Below are 17,237 nucleotides of genomic sequence, written 5' to 3'. Positions count from 1 at the left end.
CTAAAAAAACGGAGGGAGTACCTTTTATCTCTCTCTATTTCAAACTTTACCCTATAAACAATGCACTCTACAACGTAAAATAATGTTTTGCACGTCGTAGCCTTTCTCATTTAGAACATTTTTTCTTACAAGTGTACGAATTTGACGTTTTAGGGCATGTATAGCGGAAAGATATCAAAACGGTTCTCCAAACACAAGAGACAACTAAGATACTCTATTATACAATTGTGTGTCTATAAATATAGTCTATTAATAAATAATAAAGTGAATGAAACTGTAAAGCATCATATCGATATAACATACGACGAATTCGTACAAGTGAAGTGAAGACATATGTTACTACTTAGGTTACGAGCTAAAGGCGTCTCTTCACATAGAGACAGCTCCACAATTTTTTTTTTGCAAATGCTCTCTTTAGATAATCTCAAGAGCCTCTATATTAAACATCACTGTACATGCTCTTACATACCAAATAAATCTGTGTTAGCACAGTGTTCACGATTTCTTCAGCTTCCTAGATAACAGAGAATTACTCAACCTTTTCCTGAAGAAAAAACCTAGGGCCCCAAGCAACGGCCAAGAGGTTACAAGAGCAATGTAAGCAAGCAACCAGATTGACTTACCCTGGGATCGACTGAGTTGGTTTATTGATTTCTTAACAGGACCAATGGCATCACTGATTTTATTCGCATATGGCACTTCTCTCTGTTCTTGAGTTCCTCCATGGGCTTGAACATTCCCTTCGGAGCTGTTTTTATCATCCAACCAACTGTCACTCTCATTTTGTATAGCTCTGGTGTTTTGGTTCTGTTTTACGTGTTGGACAACCACGCTATCATTAGGTTCAATTTCACCAAGAACCTCGTTAAGCAAGGAGTCACCGTTGTTAGGACCATCATCTGTTAATGCAGCTACCATTCCATCTTCCATGAAATTCACATATGGGCTCTTGTCAATTGATGATTCCAACGATGAGTGCAAATCGTGCCCTTGTGCCTGCATTCAACTATAACATGTTATATTATGTTAACCAGAGCTGATATGTGAACTACTGCCAAGCACCACCTTCTGCCGATGCATGTAGGGGCCATCATGCAGAGCACAGAGGAACTCGGAAACAGGTCGTACCCACCTGTCAAGCATTTAGATAGATACAGGCTGAACGTCATCACTGTTGGCTGATCAAATAGACAGAAGTCACATCTGAAATTAAGATGGAGACGCAAGGGCAATAAACGAGTAATTCATGCTAAATATTTTTGCCAAATAACTTACCAAAGCTTTCCAGCAGTTAGGCCTTCAAAGAAAGCAAGATGTCCGCCATTAGGTGTAGTTGCCAATACAATGTTTTTGTTTGCCCTAAATCAGCGCATGCATAAGGGCCTTATCAACACATTAAACCAAAAAATATTCAGAATAATCTTTCATCGTATGTTTACCTGCATTCATCCCAGGGAATGGCCTCCCTTGTGCAGAGGGGGTCATCTAAGGCACTGATACAAAGCAGTGGAACTGACACATTACCGATATAATTTGCACTGCTGCACTTGCGGTAGAATGTGTCCACTGTCTGAAAGGAGCTAGTCACTACATGAATTCACTCTTAAAAACTATACAACAGCTAATTACAACAATGCCAGTACCATTTTAAATAGCACTAGCTAACTAAAACAAAAGACCCACCCATAATTATTATTGAGTTGCATTGATAAGTTTTCCAGGTCATGAAATTTCTGTTGGAACTTGGATCCCAAACCAAATAGCAATTATATGATTCATGCTCAAGTAACCTGTATCCCATAAAGTAAATACTCTACAAATAAAATTCATATGCTAGAACTGGTAGAAATTCCTAATAATTCTTCCTCATCTCGACAAGTGTTGTTGTGCCATCAGTCTAGGGCCCTGCTCGGTTTAGCTTATAATCCACCTAAGGATGAAAATAAGCGAGAATCCCACCAAACGTCTAGATTATTTCCGCTTCTTACAGAATCGATAGTTCACCTATTGAACTAATAAGCAAGAATTGAATAATCCAGAGAATTGTGGCGTTTCTTAGAATCTAAGCTGGTGGGGAGAAGCGAAACCAAACATGCCCTATAACTAAGGTGTCCAATTGAATAATTTCCCATGCAGACGTGCACATTCTAAAGCTGCAATACTTGATGCTGCCAGAAGTCCTCTAACAATAAATGTAACCCTTGCTTCTACTGTCACTATCAGTAGCAAGTGTTTTAGGTTTCCTTTGTTTTATTAAGAGCTGAAACCAAACACATGTAGTCCAAGCTACTATTGAGACCACAAAATACCATTCGATAACCTCACTTCTGTAACCATCTGCCCTGAATGCTGGATTCAATCAAGCAAGAGGCTTTTCCTTCAGCGTCTTAGACTACTCCTGGTTGTTACTATCTGTAAAGTGGTGTGTCTGTTAGCCTAAAAGCCTGGTGTGTGAGTGTGAGTGAGGGGTGTTTGGGAGGGGATGACTTTGCCCCTCCCTTTGTATTTTATCTCTCACTGAAATGACACAGTTCTCCTATGTTGTTCGGGAAAAAAATTAAGCAAGAGGCTCAAGTGTGCAACATGAGATTGAGCAGACCATTACATGGTTTCGATATGGAGTCATCTGATTGATAACAATGGTTCACTGTTTAAACTAGCGCCTAAATTTTGAATGCTCTTGGATTTTTCTCTTTAATCTTTTGATGTGACTGCTGTATGATTTTTTGATAGCCCTGTCGTGTCAAAATTCTTCAACTTCTGCATTTTCCATGGTCACCGGCCACTTTCCCAATTCCCAAAGTCAACAAGATGCTGTTTTGACGAAAATATTTTAGAGTTGCATGCACATATTTGAAAGATGTGTGATGCTATGGAATTATCAATTTATTATGGATAATCAAATTCCATCATGTAAGCTACATATTTTAGGCAACATTTTGGTAAAAAAAGAATATGTTTTGGCTGGACACACTCTACTGTATCTGTATCAGTTCATTCTAATGGAAAGAGTAGTCCATGGATGAAGTGGGGCACGGGGGTTGGGGTGGGGGTGAGTCCATTTCTGCTTGGATCAATTGTGGTTTTGCTTAAAATAAAGTTACCACTGATGAGCAAAGAGAGCAGTGAAACTGTAACCAATACTTCTAGACAATCTAAAATATGAATACTTTTCTGATTGTGCAAAAGAAGGTGGTGCAGGTTTTAGCATTAGAAAGAATACCTCGTATTTTGCAACAACACAAGTGGCATGGCGGTCGAATTCCCGGATAGAGTGTGACTGATGAAAGAAAAAAGGGGGTAAGCACAATATGTCATATAACCGGCTAATTCATTGAAATATAGTCAAACTGCTTATTAAATGGACTACATCTGTTGTTTTTTAATCAAACCAGTAACACATAAACATGATAGGGATTGCATGACTATTTAAAAATAGACCAACAATGCTATCTTACCGATGTAATAGCTTCCCAGTTTGCAAGTCGTGCCAAGACTGATTGATGTCTGTAAAAGTAACACAGTTGAAAAGGAGTATGAATAAAAGTAGAATCTATTATATTGTTCACTATTATTATTAGACAAAGAAAGATCTGCTAAGTTTAAAATGGTGCCTATCTAGGAAGGAGAAGCATCATCACAATCAATCAATGTGGCAAGGACTTCTTCAATAATTACTAAACATTAGTTAGCAGAAAAAATAAAGGTAAGGTTCACAAGATTGTATGGGAAAGGGCTTAACAAGCACATACAGTTTCGCATATCCTTTTAGACCAATCGCAAGGGCTCTGTCATAACATCGCTGCACAAGCTTGCGTGAAATAAATTTGCTGGTCACCTGCATAAATGAAGTGATAAAACAATATACATGTATAATCAGTAATAACCAAGTGTAGCGTTGCGAAATTGAAGTGATAGAAGAACATCATTTGTAATTTGTTAACTAAGACACTGAGGAAAGATGAGTAGGCACAGAAACCGAAGTGACAGTATTTGAAACCACAGGTGTGGTACAATTGATATGCAAACCAAAGTATTTCTGCATACACTTTTAAAATCAGAAAAAGTTGGAAACCCACTAAATTAATTAATAATTAACTAACCAGCAGATCCCAGGGAGAACAAATAGATGCAGCACCAGCTACAGGTGTGTTTTCACCTTCTTCTCCAAGATACTTGACCTAAATGGGCAATATATAAGAAAGTTTCAGAACTAACCTTAAACTATTAAGAACAGCTGCCGTAATTTTTTCACAGGGTGGGAACGGGAAAGAAAAACTAAACCCACCACAATATTGGCACCTATGCTTGTCCCAACAGTGAATAGTGGAGCCTTAGGATACTCTTGATGAAGGAAACTAACAACTTCACGCATATCTGCCGTCCACCCGGCATTGTAAAAGCAATCAGACTGCAAACAGAAAAAAGTAACAATAGACATCTAAATCTTTTATCAGCAACTAATGTTGGTGACAATTCTTCTGGTGTTATAATGTGTATTCAAGGTTAACTAGCTTAAAAAATCTTGGTTTTTTAATAGAAAATTGTGTCTTATCATAAGTTTTGACCTATGGAAGAACTTACTGTTATGGAGATGCCACCAAGACCCCTGTGGTTGCTTACAACAACATTCCATCCTTTGATTGCCATAGAAAAGACCAAGTGCTTCACATACTGCAACAAAGCCCCCCACATCTTGTTTAGATTAAATTATAAAGGTAGCTAAAATGAAACAGAGAGTCAGGGATTATACAATCAACTTCCAGTTCTTGTTTAAACTGATCGACTTACAGCAGCACTAGAATCACTAGTTAATCCAGGTATCACAACAAGAAGGGGTGTTGAATCATCCTTAGAAATGGTTCCGTCAGAAGTGCCAATATCTCCATCTGCAATTTAGCACCAAAAGGAAAAGGTTAATCGTCCATTTGCTTGCTAATCAATCTTAAACTATCTAAACTTTGCAGAACCTTCAAGATCAGAAGCTAGTAACCAATCTAAGGCAATGGTACCGCCATCACGAACAGTGTACAACTGCCTGCAATATGAATAGTCCAATCACTGAGAAAGATAACCACAGTCATAAAACTCTATAACATTGCAGTTTTTATCTTGTATTACAAGGCCCTAATTTAAAAATATGAGGATCTCTAAGGTATATCAAGCTGATATGTGTGGCCACAAATTGCAGAATACTGAAATGAAACAATGGGAGCCAAACATTTCCTGGACATATGAAAAACTACTTTTGCCTCCCTATATACATCATATGTTCACAATAATGAAATACCCCTTCCATTCCAAATTGTACTCCTTTAACTTTATCTTAAGTCAAACTAACTTAGCATAAACCATGAAATTACTTTCGTTAAATTCATAATGTAATATGTCTTGATATGACATTTATTTGAACTTGAAGCGTTAATAATTTTTTCTAAAAAATCGGTAGAGATTAAAGAAGTTTAACTTAATGTGAACTATAATTTGGACCAGATGGAGTACTATTTTCTTTTGGACTTTGTGCACCAGCCATAAACACATAGAATTGCATAGCCAAATTGAATGCATCAGCTAAGTTTTAGTAAAGCATCAACAGAAACATAACAATGTATAAGTAACAACCACTATGTAGTCACTTAATCACTTTACTACAGAGGAACTAAAAAGCAAGCGAGCAACAACACCATGAAGAACGCAACACGCAAATGCTTAATAATATCAATGATGACAACGATTTACTATTTCACTCCAACCTCCGATAGGTGAATGAAGGTGGTCTGCCAGATATGCTCAGGAACAGCGTCTGCAAATGAGGACTCGCTAACCACGGCGTCGTCAGGTACCTACGCAATGCAACATTGGGGGGAAAATCACAAAGCAATTTTTCTTCGGAAGAGGGAGGCAGAGCAGATGTCTCATGAGTCATGATAGCATCCCACACCCGCCGACCTGCCGTGCAGCGAGCGGCACTTGGAGGCGACCCGGTGGTACACTTGAGACTCGGGGTGGAAGGTAAGCGAGACGCGGCCGCCGCGGAGGCCGCGGAGGAGGTCGCCGAGCAAGTGGAGCTCCAGGAACCTGTACAGGAGTACGGCGGCCAGGGCTAGCGCCGCGAGGAAGTAGCGCGTCCACGGCACCAGCGCCGCCGCGCGGAGAAGCAGCTCGCCCGCCGACTCGCCGGCGCTGGAGACCGCAGCCTTCATCAGTTTCGGTTGAGGGATGCCGCGCCCGCGAGCTAGTAGTAATGGAGACCGATCGACACGGAAAGGTCGTCACTCGTCAGCGATTGAGGTCGATGTCGATCTCGCCGCTGCGCTGCGGGCGGTTAGGATTGGGAAGCGATGGGCAGGCACGTGACGTGAGCGGTTTGGTCGTTGAATGGACGAGCAGGCTGCGAGAGCGAGACTGCAGGAATGCGTGCGAGACACGTGTGACGAGACATCTTGTTAACGTTTTTTTTACCTCTCGTGAGTGCCTGAGTGGCAGGAGTCGATGGACACTGGCGCGAACCCTGTGGTTCTCCATGGAAGGTTGGACAATGGTGCGCGGACCCTGTGCTCCTTTCTAGAAAGGTTTGTAGTCAGAATCACTGCCGTGTGGATCCGACTGGCGGGTGCCAGTCTAGAAAACCAACTCAATTAGGAACTAAAACAGACGAAAAAACTTCAATCTCGTTTTCATATCCGCATTTTTATCATTGAAAATTAGATTGAATTTGGAATAGTCAGAAACGAAAAGAGGATGGGATGAACCGAATTACAAAAAACGAACGGAAATAAAATACTAACGGAAATAAAAATACTAACGAAAACTCATAATTTAATACAAATACAAATGGTATTCATGGTTTGATTGACTAATGATTAATTGGTAGGATAATAATATAAAACAAATAGATATAGAGAAACAACATTCTATTGTTGTTTGGTTGCTAATGGTGTACATATAGCTATATCCGATATTGTTTAATACTTTAGACCACTTGTCATTGAAAAAAATCGATGGTTACAATGACCACTTGTACTATAATTTGTCATCTAAAGATACGAGGCTTTAGTTTATATACTAATTCATATTAGACTCTTCTTATATTTATCAATTACGGAATAAATACATGTTCAATCCAGATAAAAGCGAGATCTCACAAAAATTGGACGAAATAAACCTTCCATCCCGTTTCCATATTTTTCCGTAAATATAGAAACAATCGGATCAAATATACAATCGGGTCAAATATAGAAAACGATACAGGTCGGTATTTTACCGGTCCGTTTTCAACCCTAAACTCAACAACATAGCAAATAAGCAACACAAAGCGGACGCAGAGAGGCAGAGTGCTCCACTCCAGATTCAAGGATCAAACACGGACCGATCAAGCACCAAACAAGATAGCATACTTGTCATTGTATTGAAAACATACGCATTGGTGCATTACAAGCTTTAGAACAGGGCTGAGCATGCGCAAAGCAGTATATAGACGATACGTCCCTTATTCTTACATAGTACTGTACTATACACATTCGTCAGACCTGTGCCATACAGCCATACTAAACACAGTCTTCTTGATTCTCATACGCCTTCACATAAGGCCCAAGGTGTGTGTCGTGCCCTGGTGAGTGCCAGACCCAGGACCATGTAGCTGGTAAGTCTGGCTCGGCACAACCTGGAGAACACCTGGTTGCTCTGCAAAACAAACCAACAAGCAATAGCAAGGTTGAGAATAAGCCTAGATACAAGAATGAATTAATGAACTCAAATAGAGATAAGAGAATGTCTCTTGAATAATGAGTGCTAGCGTGCGATGACTGATGATATATAATGTGTTGTAGAGTTTCCACAACGGGTACTGAATGATACTTAACCATATCATGTTCAACATATCAGTTAAAAATAAATATGTAAACTAACAAAACTCTGCCAATGGATAAAGAGATAAAGGTCCCGGTCCACAAGGAAAATGTTGAATTTCCTAATTTATTCTCTAGGACCTCCATCATCAACAGTCAATAATATCACAATTCACAAATACCGAGCAGCTGTAATTCACTATGCCACTACGGGATGAAGTTGTAACTTGTTACCACTCAAATGTCTGCCAAATCTGGGAAAAAGTTTAGTTATAAACTCAACACAGAACTTCTTTCTATTCATTGGAAGACAGATGTAGATCCTGTTTGGATCCGTAGGGCTAATAGTTTTTTTTTCGAACACACAGAAGAGTTGTATACCATTATATTAGGGTACGTTTGGTTGGAGAGTCAACTAGAATGGAGCGGCTTCATTCTAGTTTTTGAGAATAGAGCCGTTCTATTCTGTATTTGGCAAATAGAACAGAGTTGCTCCATTTTTTTTTGGTTGAAGAATATAATAGAGTGGCGTCATTCTATTCTTTGTTTGGTTGGAGAGCCATATGAGTGTAGAGGGAAGGAGAGGGAGAAGACCGCTCCCGTCCTAGGAGCACTCGCATCCGGTCCTTTTGGTGGAGCGGGAGCATTCCAGTTATTTATGGTAAATTTCAATATGTAGACTCCAGGACCCACTCCGCTCATCTTTTGTTGGAAACAAAACATCCATAAAATAGGAATCGAGGTCGAGTCACTCCATTCTCCTCCACTCCTCAACCAAACGCACCCTTAAGAAAGAGAAAACGAGGGGGAAGAGCCCACTCAAGAAACAAGGCTAAAACAGCACCTAAAACCCTACTCAACCTGGTCAGCCCGAGGCTTGGAGGAAGGATAATGTCAAGGACCTGGAATCCCCGACTTGCCGGACCACGGCTACGTAGCTCGTAGCCGTCGGCCGTCCTCTCCGGTTGGGGTTATGCCCCCCTAACCGCAGGCTTGTGAGGCTGGAGGTGGAAGAAGAGACAAATTCCTTATTGCTATAACCGTGCAGCATAGCTGGGTATATATGGCCGTCGGCCACCTACAAATGGAGCAAGTCTCCTTGATTTTCTCTAGCCTGATTGATTGCTTCTTTCCTATTCTTATCCCTCTTTCCTAATCTCAGCCCCTGCTATCTGTGGCTGATTTGCAGCACCTGATTTTAGCCCTCTTTCCTAATCTCAGCCACTTGCCATTGGTGGCTGATTTGCAGCATGCGCTGCTGCCTGCTCTGCGGCCGCGCGCTCGGTTGCTCGCCGGACATCACGCGCGCGCCTGCGCCTAGTGAATGTATTACCGTACATGACATCTCTCCCGGCCTCGAAAACCAGCTCGTCCTCGAGCTGGAACTGTGGAAAGCTGGCCGTGAAGTCTTCAAGCTCCTCCCAAGTCGCTGCCGTCGCTGGTTCACCCTGCCACTGAACCAGGACCTGTTTAACGCCGCGAGCTAGGCGGCCAGCCAAGACCCGTGCAGGTGCAGACACGGCGGCGCCGTTGAGCGTGGCTGGCAGCGCCGGCGGTTCGGATGGTGGCGATCCCACAAACTTTCTGAGAACCCCCACGTGGAAGACGTCGTGGAGTCTGGCGCCGGCCGGAAGCTGTAGGCGGACTGCCACGTCGTTGATGACTTCCTTGACGCGGTAGGGCCCGACATAGCGCGGCTTGAGCTTGCCTGCTGCCGAGCGTGGCAGTGTCGCGGACGGCCGCTGCCGTAAGCGAAGAAGGGCCCAGTCGCCCACCTGGTAGATGACTCGCCGGTGGTGTTGATCGTAGGCGCGGCGCTGGGACTCTTGAGCCTGGTGGAGACGGTAGCGGACGTCGTCGAGGAAAGCAGCGCGCTCCTCCATCTCTTGCGCCACCGCGGGAATGCGTGCATCGCCCGGCTCATAGGATCGGATGGTTGGCGGGTCGCGGCCGTACACCACCCGGAATGGCGTGTCGCGGAGTGATGACTGGAAGGCAGTGTTGTAGGTGTACTCCGCCCACGGAAGCCACCGGAGCCACTGTCGAGGGCGGTCGCCGGTGAAGCAGCGAAGGTACATGGCGATGACGCGGTTGGCTGCCTCCGACTGGCCGTCTGTCTGGGGGTGGAAGGCGGAGGACATGAAGAGCTTGGTGCCCGTGAGCTCCATCAGCTCTGTCCAGAAGGCCGAAGTGAACACGGCGTCGCGGTCCGAGACGATGGACTGCGGAACGCCGTGCAGCCGCACCACTTCGGCGAAGAACGCCTGCGCCACCGATTCTGCCGTGTACGGGTGCGCCAGCGGGATGAAATGGCAGTACTTGCTGAAGCGGTCGACGACGGTGAGGATGACCGTCTTGCCTTGGGCGCTGGGCAGCGCCTCGATGAAATCGATGCCGATGTCGGCCCACACCGCCGAGGGGATCGGCAAGGGCTGTAGAAGACCGGCCGGCCGCAAGTGATCAGACTTGTATTTTTGGCACGTGCCGCATGCCTTGACGAAATCCTGCACAACACGGCGCATGTTTGGAAAATGGAAGTCGCGCTTCAGCCGATGTAGGGTGCGTAGGACGCCTTCGTGGCCATCGTCGTGTATGGCAGCCACTATTTCCTGCAGGAGAGGGGACGATGCCGGGATGTAGAGGCGCCCATGCATGGCGACCATCCCGCCCATGATGGACCACGGCGCCGTACGTGTGCCCGCGCGAATTTCCTCGCAGATGGCGACGAGGGCCGGGTCCGTAGCTTGGGCTTGGCGTAGCCGCGTGATGAAGTCGAAGCGGGGTGCGGATATAGCCATCAGCGCGCCCTCCTCGGTGTCTTTTCGGGACAGGGCGTCGGCGACGGTGTTCGTGGCACCCGAGCGGTACTCCACCTCGAAGTCGAAGCCCAGGAGCTTTCCCACCCAATGGTGTTGAGGGATGGTGGCCAGCCGCTGGTCGAGGAGGTACTTGAGACTGAAATGGTCAGTCTTGACGGTGAAGTGCCGACCCCACAAGTATGGCCGCCAATGGCGAACGGCCTGGACCAAGCCGATAAGTTCGCGCTCATAGGCGGCGAGGGCGCGATGCCGGGGAGCGATTGGCCGGCTGAAGAACGCGACCGGGTGTCCCTCCTGGACAAGCACCCCGCCGAACCCTGTGGCGGACGCGTCGCACTCCACCACGAACGGCTTGCTGAAGTCCGGCATGGCGAGCACCGGGGCGGAGGACACGGCTGCCTTGAGTGCTGCGAACGCTGTCATAGCCGCGTCGTCCCAGACGAAGCCATCCTTCTTGAGGAGGGCCGTCAACGGGGCAGCCACGGTGCCGTAGTTGTGGACGAAGCGGCGGTAGTACCCGGCAAGGCCGAGGAAACCGCGAACTGCCCGGACCGAGCGAGGTGGCGGCCAGTCGCGGATGGCGGCCACCTTGGCCGGATCCATAGCCACCCCGGCTGCCGAGATAATGTGGCCGAGGTAGGAGACGGCCGGCGCGCCGAAAGAGCACTTCGAGCGCTTGACGAAGAGCCGGTGGCGCTGCAGCTCGTCGAGAACCGCCCGGAGATGGCGGAGGTGATCGGCCCAGGTTTTGCTGTAAATTAGAATGTCGTCAAAGAATACCAGGACGAAACGGCGGAGGAATGGTCGGAGCACGTCGTTCATCAGCGCCTGGAACGTAGCCGGAGCGTTGCAGAGTCCGAACGCCATCACGAGGAACTCGTACAGGCCATCGTGCGTGCGGAAGGCGGTCTTGTGCACATCCTCCGGCCGCATCCGCACCTGATGGTAGCCGGACCGAAGGTCGAGCTTAGTGAAGAACTTGGCGCCGTGGAGCTCGTCGAGCAGCTCCTCTACCACCGGGATCGGGAACGCGTCTTTGATGGTGAGGGCGTTCAGGGCTCTGTAGTCGACGCAGAAACGCCAGGAGCCATCGGGCTTCTTGACCAAGAGAACCGGTGACGAAAACGGGGAGTCGCTGCGGCGCACGATCCCTTGCTCGATCATCGCGGCGCACTGACGCTCCAGCTCGTCCTTGTGGGCAGCCGGGTAGCGGTACGGGCGGACAGCCACCGGCGATGCGTCGGGCTTGAGGAGGATGCGATGGTCGTGGGCGCGCTTGGGAGGCAAGCCCGAAGGAGCGGCGAAGAGCCCCCCAAACGAGTCCAGGAGAGCCTCCATCAACGCATCCCCCCCTGTCATGGTGCGCACCGCCGGCTGCGCTGCGCGTGGGGTACCCGTCCAGGAGACCGAGCGCCCTGGGCGCTGAAACGTCATGCGGCGGGTGGCGAGGTCCCACACGATCGGTCCCAGGGCCCCCAGCCAACGCGTGCCGAGGACGACGTCGTACCCGGCCAACGGCATGACGAAGAGATCGGCCGGGTATGGTTCGCCCTCGACGAGGAGCGGCGCGTTGCGGAGGACGCCGGCACAGGAGATCCGCTCGCCGTTAGCCACCATGGCCGTGAGACGTGGACGGCGCTGGATGGGGAGGCCCGACCGGTGTGCTGCCGTCGCGGAGATGAAGTTGTGTGTACTGCCCGAGTCGAGCAGCGCCACCAGGGAGGCCGGACCGAGGGTGACCGCGATCTGCATGGTGTCAGTCGGCGCCACCCCGGCCACCGCCTGCAGGGAGAAGAGCGGGGCGTTGGGCTCGGCCGCGCCCGTGTCCCCGTCGACCCCGGTGTCATCGATCTCCACCCCATCCACAAAAAAGAGACGCCTGCAAAAACGATTGTGGCCCCGAGAGTACTTCTCGTTACAATTGAAACATAAGCCTTGCCGACGACGATCCGCCATCTCCTCGGGTGACAGGCGGCGAGCGCCCTCGCCGCGCGCGTGTGCTGCACCCACCGGCGGCGCTGGCAGGGCCAAGGGAGGAGGTGGCGCCGGTAGTGTCGGAGCGGCTGGTCGTGGAGGGGGCGCCGGCAGAATACCCCGCGCTGCCGGTCTTGTCGCCGCCTGGACGCGGGCGATCTCCAGCTGTTCCACCTCCCGCGCCAGGCTCATCGCGGCGCTGAGAGTGTCGGGGTGTAGGATGCGCACCGAGTGACTGAGCGGCGGCAGCAACCCCCCCGTGTAGAGCTGGACGCGCTGCGCCTCCTCCATCGGACCGGCGTGGGGTAGGAGTTCCTGGAAACGGTTGGAGTACTCTTCGACCGAGCCGGTGCGGCGGCATTCGGTGAGCTCGAAGAAAGGCGCGGACCGGCTGGTCGGCCCGAAGCGCAGGTTGAGCTGCTCCTTGAACCGGCGCCAGGACGGGGTGCCGTCATCCTCTTGCAGCTGCATGTACCATAGTTGCGCGGTGCCTTCGAGACTGTATGAGGCCATCCACACTTGCTCCTCTGGCGAGGAACGATGTTGGCGAAAGTATGACTCACACTTGTTGATGAAGAGGAGAGGATCGGTCTTGCCATCAAACCGAGGGAAGTCCCATTTCTGGAACTTAGGCAGGCGGTCGGTGTCGCGAGGGCGTTCCTGCATGGTGCCGCCGGCGGACGACGACGCGGACTTCTCTTTGAGGCCGGAGATGTCGGCCTGCATCTCCTGCATCATCTTCACGACGTCGGCAAGGGTGTACTCCGACATGGTGCTGGGGGCAGAGGAGCGGGTGGGAGATGGTGGTGTTGTGCGGCTGGTGGGGGGTTCGGTGGACTGGGAATTGCTGGACGAAGATCGCCGGACTCGTGATACCAAGCTGTCAAGGACCTGGAATCCCCGACTTGCCGGACCACGGCTACGTAGCTCGTAGCCGTCGGCCGTCCTCTCCGGTTGGGGTTATGCCCCCCTAACCGCAGGCTTGTGAGGCTGGAGGTGGAAGAAGAGACAAATTCCTTATTGCTATAACCGTGCAGCATAGCTGGGTATATATGGCCGTCGGCCACCTACAAATGGAGCAAGTCTCCTTGATTTTCTCTAGCCTGATTGATTGCTTCTTTCCTATTCTTATCCCTCTTTCCTAATCTCAGCCCCTGCTATCTGTGGCTGATTTGCAGCACCTGATTTTAGCCCTCTTTCCTAATCTCAGCCACTTGCCATTGGTGGCTGATTTGCAGCATGCGCTGCTGCCTGCTCTGCGGCCGCGCGCTCGGTTGCTCGCCGGACATCACGCGCGCGCCTGCGCCTAGTGAATGTATTACCGTACATGACAGATAAATCCTTTGCTCCATCCAAGGTCCACACCAGATGAGCCCAAACCCAAGCTTCTTCATGACCTCAAGCAAGAAAGCCCAAGAGACTGAATCAAAAGCCTTCGAAATATCTAATTCAAAGAGGATCCGGGGCCGTTTCTGTTGATGCAGATAACAAGCAGTTTGCTGCACAAGCATGAAGTTATCCTAGATGAAACGCTTCTTGTTGAAAGCAGATTGAGTGGGGTTGACCATATGCTGCAGCCACTCAGCCAACCTATTAGCCAAGAGTTTGGTGACAAGCTTAGCAAAGCTATGAATTAGGCTAATTGGTCTTAAATCCTTCACATGTTGCGCCCCCTCCTTTTTTGGCAATAGAGTGATATAAGCAGAATTAAGCGAGCCTATTTTCTTGAACTTCTGGTTCCAACAAGATATAGCTGCCATGACATCAGATTTAATGATGGACCAACAAGACTTGTAGAAACGGTCAATGAAGGACCCCAAGAGTGGAAGCAGCAACTACCTCGTTCCTAGGCACCACAGCCTGATCTAAAGATAGGGACGACGCAGTTATATCTTGTTTGGAACGAGCAACTGCCCCTAGGGGTGTATCGTTGTGTGCCACTGCCCCTAGATCGAAGACGCTGACGCTTGGCCGGCGCAGCAACAGACCCCCAAAACTAGCAAAGAATGCCATAGCCGGGCGGGCCGGGGGAGCTGGTGGGATGGCCGCTGGCATGATCCTGTGCCACCCTGACCTCCACTTAAGCTCAGCCTTGGACTCCCTATCAGAAGGAGCAGGCAGGGGGCCAAGCTGATCCCAGACGGAGACCAACGAACCGCCTCCCCCTTGGCCTTGCCAAAGCACCCCTAGCAAATGACAAATAAAACAGCACATCGGCCGACGACAGGAAGCAGCAATGTGGGAGGCAGAGAGACAATTGAAACACTTCCCCTGAAGATCCAACGAGACCATACGACAGGGGAAGTGTGAGGCCTTGCAACGGAGCTGGCGAATGTGCTTACTTTCCACCAGTTGCCACCCATCCACCTCAGGGTGCTGCAGCGGCGGCTGTGGCTTGTAGACCTCGGACCTCAACCGAAATCTTGGACGAACCTCCAAAGCCGCTGTTGGCTTTACCGTAGGCGCATCATCGGCAGACCCAGCAAGAAGAACCTCCTTGAACAAGGGATCAAGGTGCATGGCAGCCACTCCTGCAGGACGAGTGTTGCCGCAGGGACGAGACATGGTTAACCTCCACCCAGCATTGAGACTTGGAATGGCCAGACGGAACAAATGGTTTAGTGAGAAGAGACAAGGACACGGTTGGGAGGGTGGTCGCCTAGGCCGAAGTAGCCACCGGCGAGGGTTTGTGGTGATGAGTTGGGTTGCCGGTGAGGAGGGTTGCCGAGGGGACAGGAGCGGGCGTCATCCTTTCTTTCACTTAGAGCTAATAGTTAGCTCCTTAGATCCAAATAGGTCTAGCTAATTGTTAGTTGAATACCCAACTAATAACTACTTCACTAGTTAGACCAAACTAACTAATAGCAGCTAATATTAGCTATGGACTATAGCTGGCTAATTATTAGCAGCTAATATTGGCTATGGCCTATAGCTGTCTAATTATTAGCAGCTAATATTAACTGTGGACTATAGCTGGCTAGTTATTAGCAGCTAATGGATCCAGACAGAGCCATAATAAGAGTGTGCTCCAAGATTATAGTGGGAGCATTGGAGGACTTAAGTGCTCACAGCATCACTTCAGGTACAACCACAATTCCCCAATTAGTTCTCCAATTCCTTCACTCTTTTGTGTGCACACAATAATGTGGAGAAGTAATCACTTTGATTAATTATTATCCTGCAAAAAAATTAAGTCCAAGCATCAAACAATCTACGGCTTGGAGATTGAGGCCCTATTTGTTTCAGCTTTTTTCAGCTTCTGGCCAAGTGGATTGCCAAACGCTCAACTTTTCAGTCCTCTTTTGTGAGAATCGCTTTGGTGAAAACCGTTCAAAATCAATATGAACATAGAATCGGTCGAGTCGTCGTGATAATAGAAATACTTCACTTTCTAGATCCTAAACCTATAGATCCCTTCACCTTCTCGGATTCTCCTCACAGCCCCACAACCAGGTTCTTAGAAAAGCTGAAATAAGCAAGGATTTCATACACGATGGGCATCCAGTGATTTGATCATTTGGTGCAACCAGAAACAAGAATAATGCTCTGAATGCAAAATTTTCGGAGTACAGCCGTGGGATGAAGCAATGGTATCCCGAAGCAAGGAGTACAGCTTAACCGCAGGAAAATATTTGAAGGGAGAACTCAACTCACCCTTGAGATCCTTGACCTGCTGGGGGGTGAGCTTCGCGGAGAAGCCGCTGGCGGCGTTCTTGTAGTGGTAGAGCACTGCGTCCCTGGCCTTCTGTTCGCTGCCAACCCGAAGAAAAAATAAATCACCGCAGTAGAAAACCCACCAGGCGACCACGTTCCAATAACGAATAAAATGCATTTCCAGCACAAATTAGAATCGATGGAGCCCCAAATTTCATCCTACCAACAAGCGCGGGCCCGATCGGGTTCCGTTAAACCGATCCGATGATTACCTGCCGAGGACGGGGGTGAGGGTGCGGATGTGGAACTCCTCAGGGTCGGCGTCCTCGGGGCGGTCAACGTACACGATGTGCACGGCCGTCTCCTGTGCCGCGGGGGCCGCCTGCTTCTCCGGCTCGGCCGCCATGGCTGCTGCTGTGAGGAACAGGACGATCAGGAGAGGGGAACTGGTCTTCTTCATCGCCGTCGATTTCGAGATGGGCCTCGTCTTTATAGCCGTCCGGGCTGGCGGTGCCGTGGTAGCTAATCTGGATCTGGAGATAAAAAGTCGATAGGTTCGTGGTGACTCCGTGCGTCCATCTTCTCGGCATCTCCGTGTCCAACCGCACGGCTGATTCTTCCTTCTCGGCGAAGTATTTTTCTCTAGTTGTTTGCTGGCACGTTTTGCAGATCAAGCCACGTGGTTTAGCTTATTCAGGTTTCAGGGAAAAAATATCCTTTCTCTGTGTGTGTTGTTCCCTCGTTGCCGCGGTTGCCGGAGGGGCGGCACGGCCATGAAAAAAAGGGAAGCATCTAGAGGTGCCGTTGCTGTTTTCTTCTTTCCCTTGCCGATGAAGCAGCACATATTTTTTTTTTGGAGTTTTTTGCTATTATGATCATCTCGTCACCTGGCTTCGTGTCTTTATATCCTGCAGCTCGTTATCGCCAAATTAGTATTACCGTC

General features: G+C 48.8%; 2 protein-coding genes across 3 annotated transcripts; both read right to left on the bottom strand.

The window, feature by feature from the left end:
* Nucleotides 1–265: 265 nt before the first annotated feature.
* Nucleotides 266–6,432, bottom strand: LOC103630423 (embryogenesis-associated protein EMB8). 2 transcript variants are annotated; one of them, XM_008651478.4, is made up of 14 exons: nt 5,950–6,432; nt 5,754–5,843; nt 4,971–5,038; nt 4,792–4,889; nt 4,585–4,674; nt 4,289–4,411; nt 4,104–4,181; nt 3,753–3,838; nt 3,459–3,507; nt 3,224–3,280; nt 1,440–1,570; nt 1,276–1,359; nt 1,066–1,132; nt 266–996 (listed from the first exon to the last, which is right to left on the bottom strand). In XM_008651478.4, the coding sequence occupies exons 1-14, from the start codon at nt 6,201–6,203 to the stop codon at nt 496–498; spliced, it is 1,776 nt and encodes a 591-aa protein (XP_008649700.1). In that variant the 5' UTR covers nt 6,204–6,432; the 3' UTR covers nt 266–495. The 2 variants fall into 2 exon arrangements, with proteins under 2 accessions (XP_008649700.1, XP_008649699.1); XM_008651477.4 differs by having other exon boundaries at nt 4,289–4,441; nt 5,950–6,364.
* Nucleotides 6,433–7,351: 919 nt separating this feature from the next.
* On the bottom strand, nt 7,352–16,891 carry LOC100281745 (uncharacterized). Its single transcript, NM_001367270.1, has 3 exons — nt 16,567–16,891; nt 16,295–16,392; nt 7,352–7,683 (listed from the first exon to the last, which is right to left on the bottom strand). Exons 1-3 carry the CDS (start codon nt 16,752–16,754, stop codon nt 7,580–7,582), a joined length of 390 nt encoding a protein of 129 aa, NP_001354199.1. The 5' UTR covers nt 16,755–16,891; the 3' UTR covers nt 7,352–7,579.
* Nucleotides 16,892–17,237: the final 346 nt, after the last annotated feature.

This window comes from Zea mays, chromosome 6, assembly GCF_902167145.1.
Source record: "Zea mays cultivar B73 chromosome 6, Zm-B73-REFERENCE-NAM-5.0, whole genome shotgun sequence".
In the NCBI taxonomy this organism is placed as follows: Eukaryota; Viridiplantae; Streptophyta; class Magnoliopsida; order Poales; family Poaceae; genus Zea; species Zea mays.
Note: the sequence above shows the minus strand (reverse complement) of the source record. Positions and strands in the feature narration are given on the sequence as shown.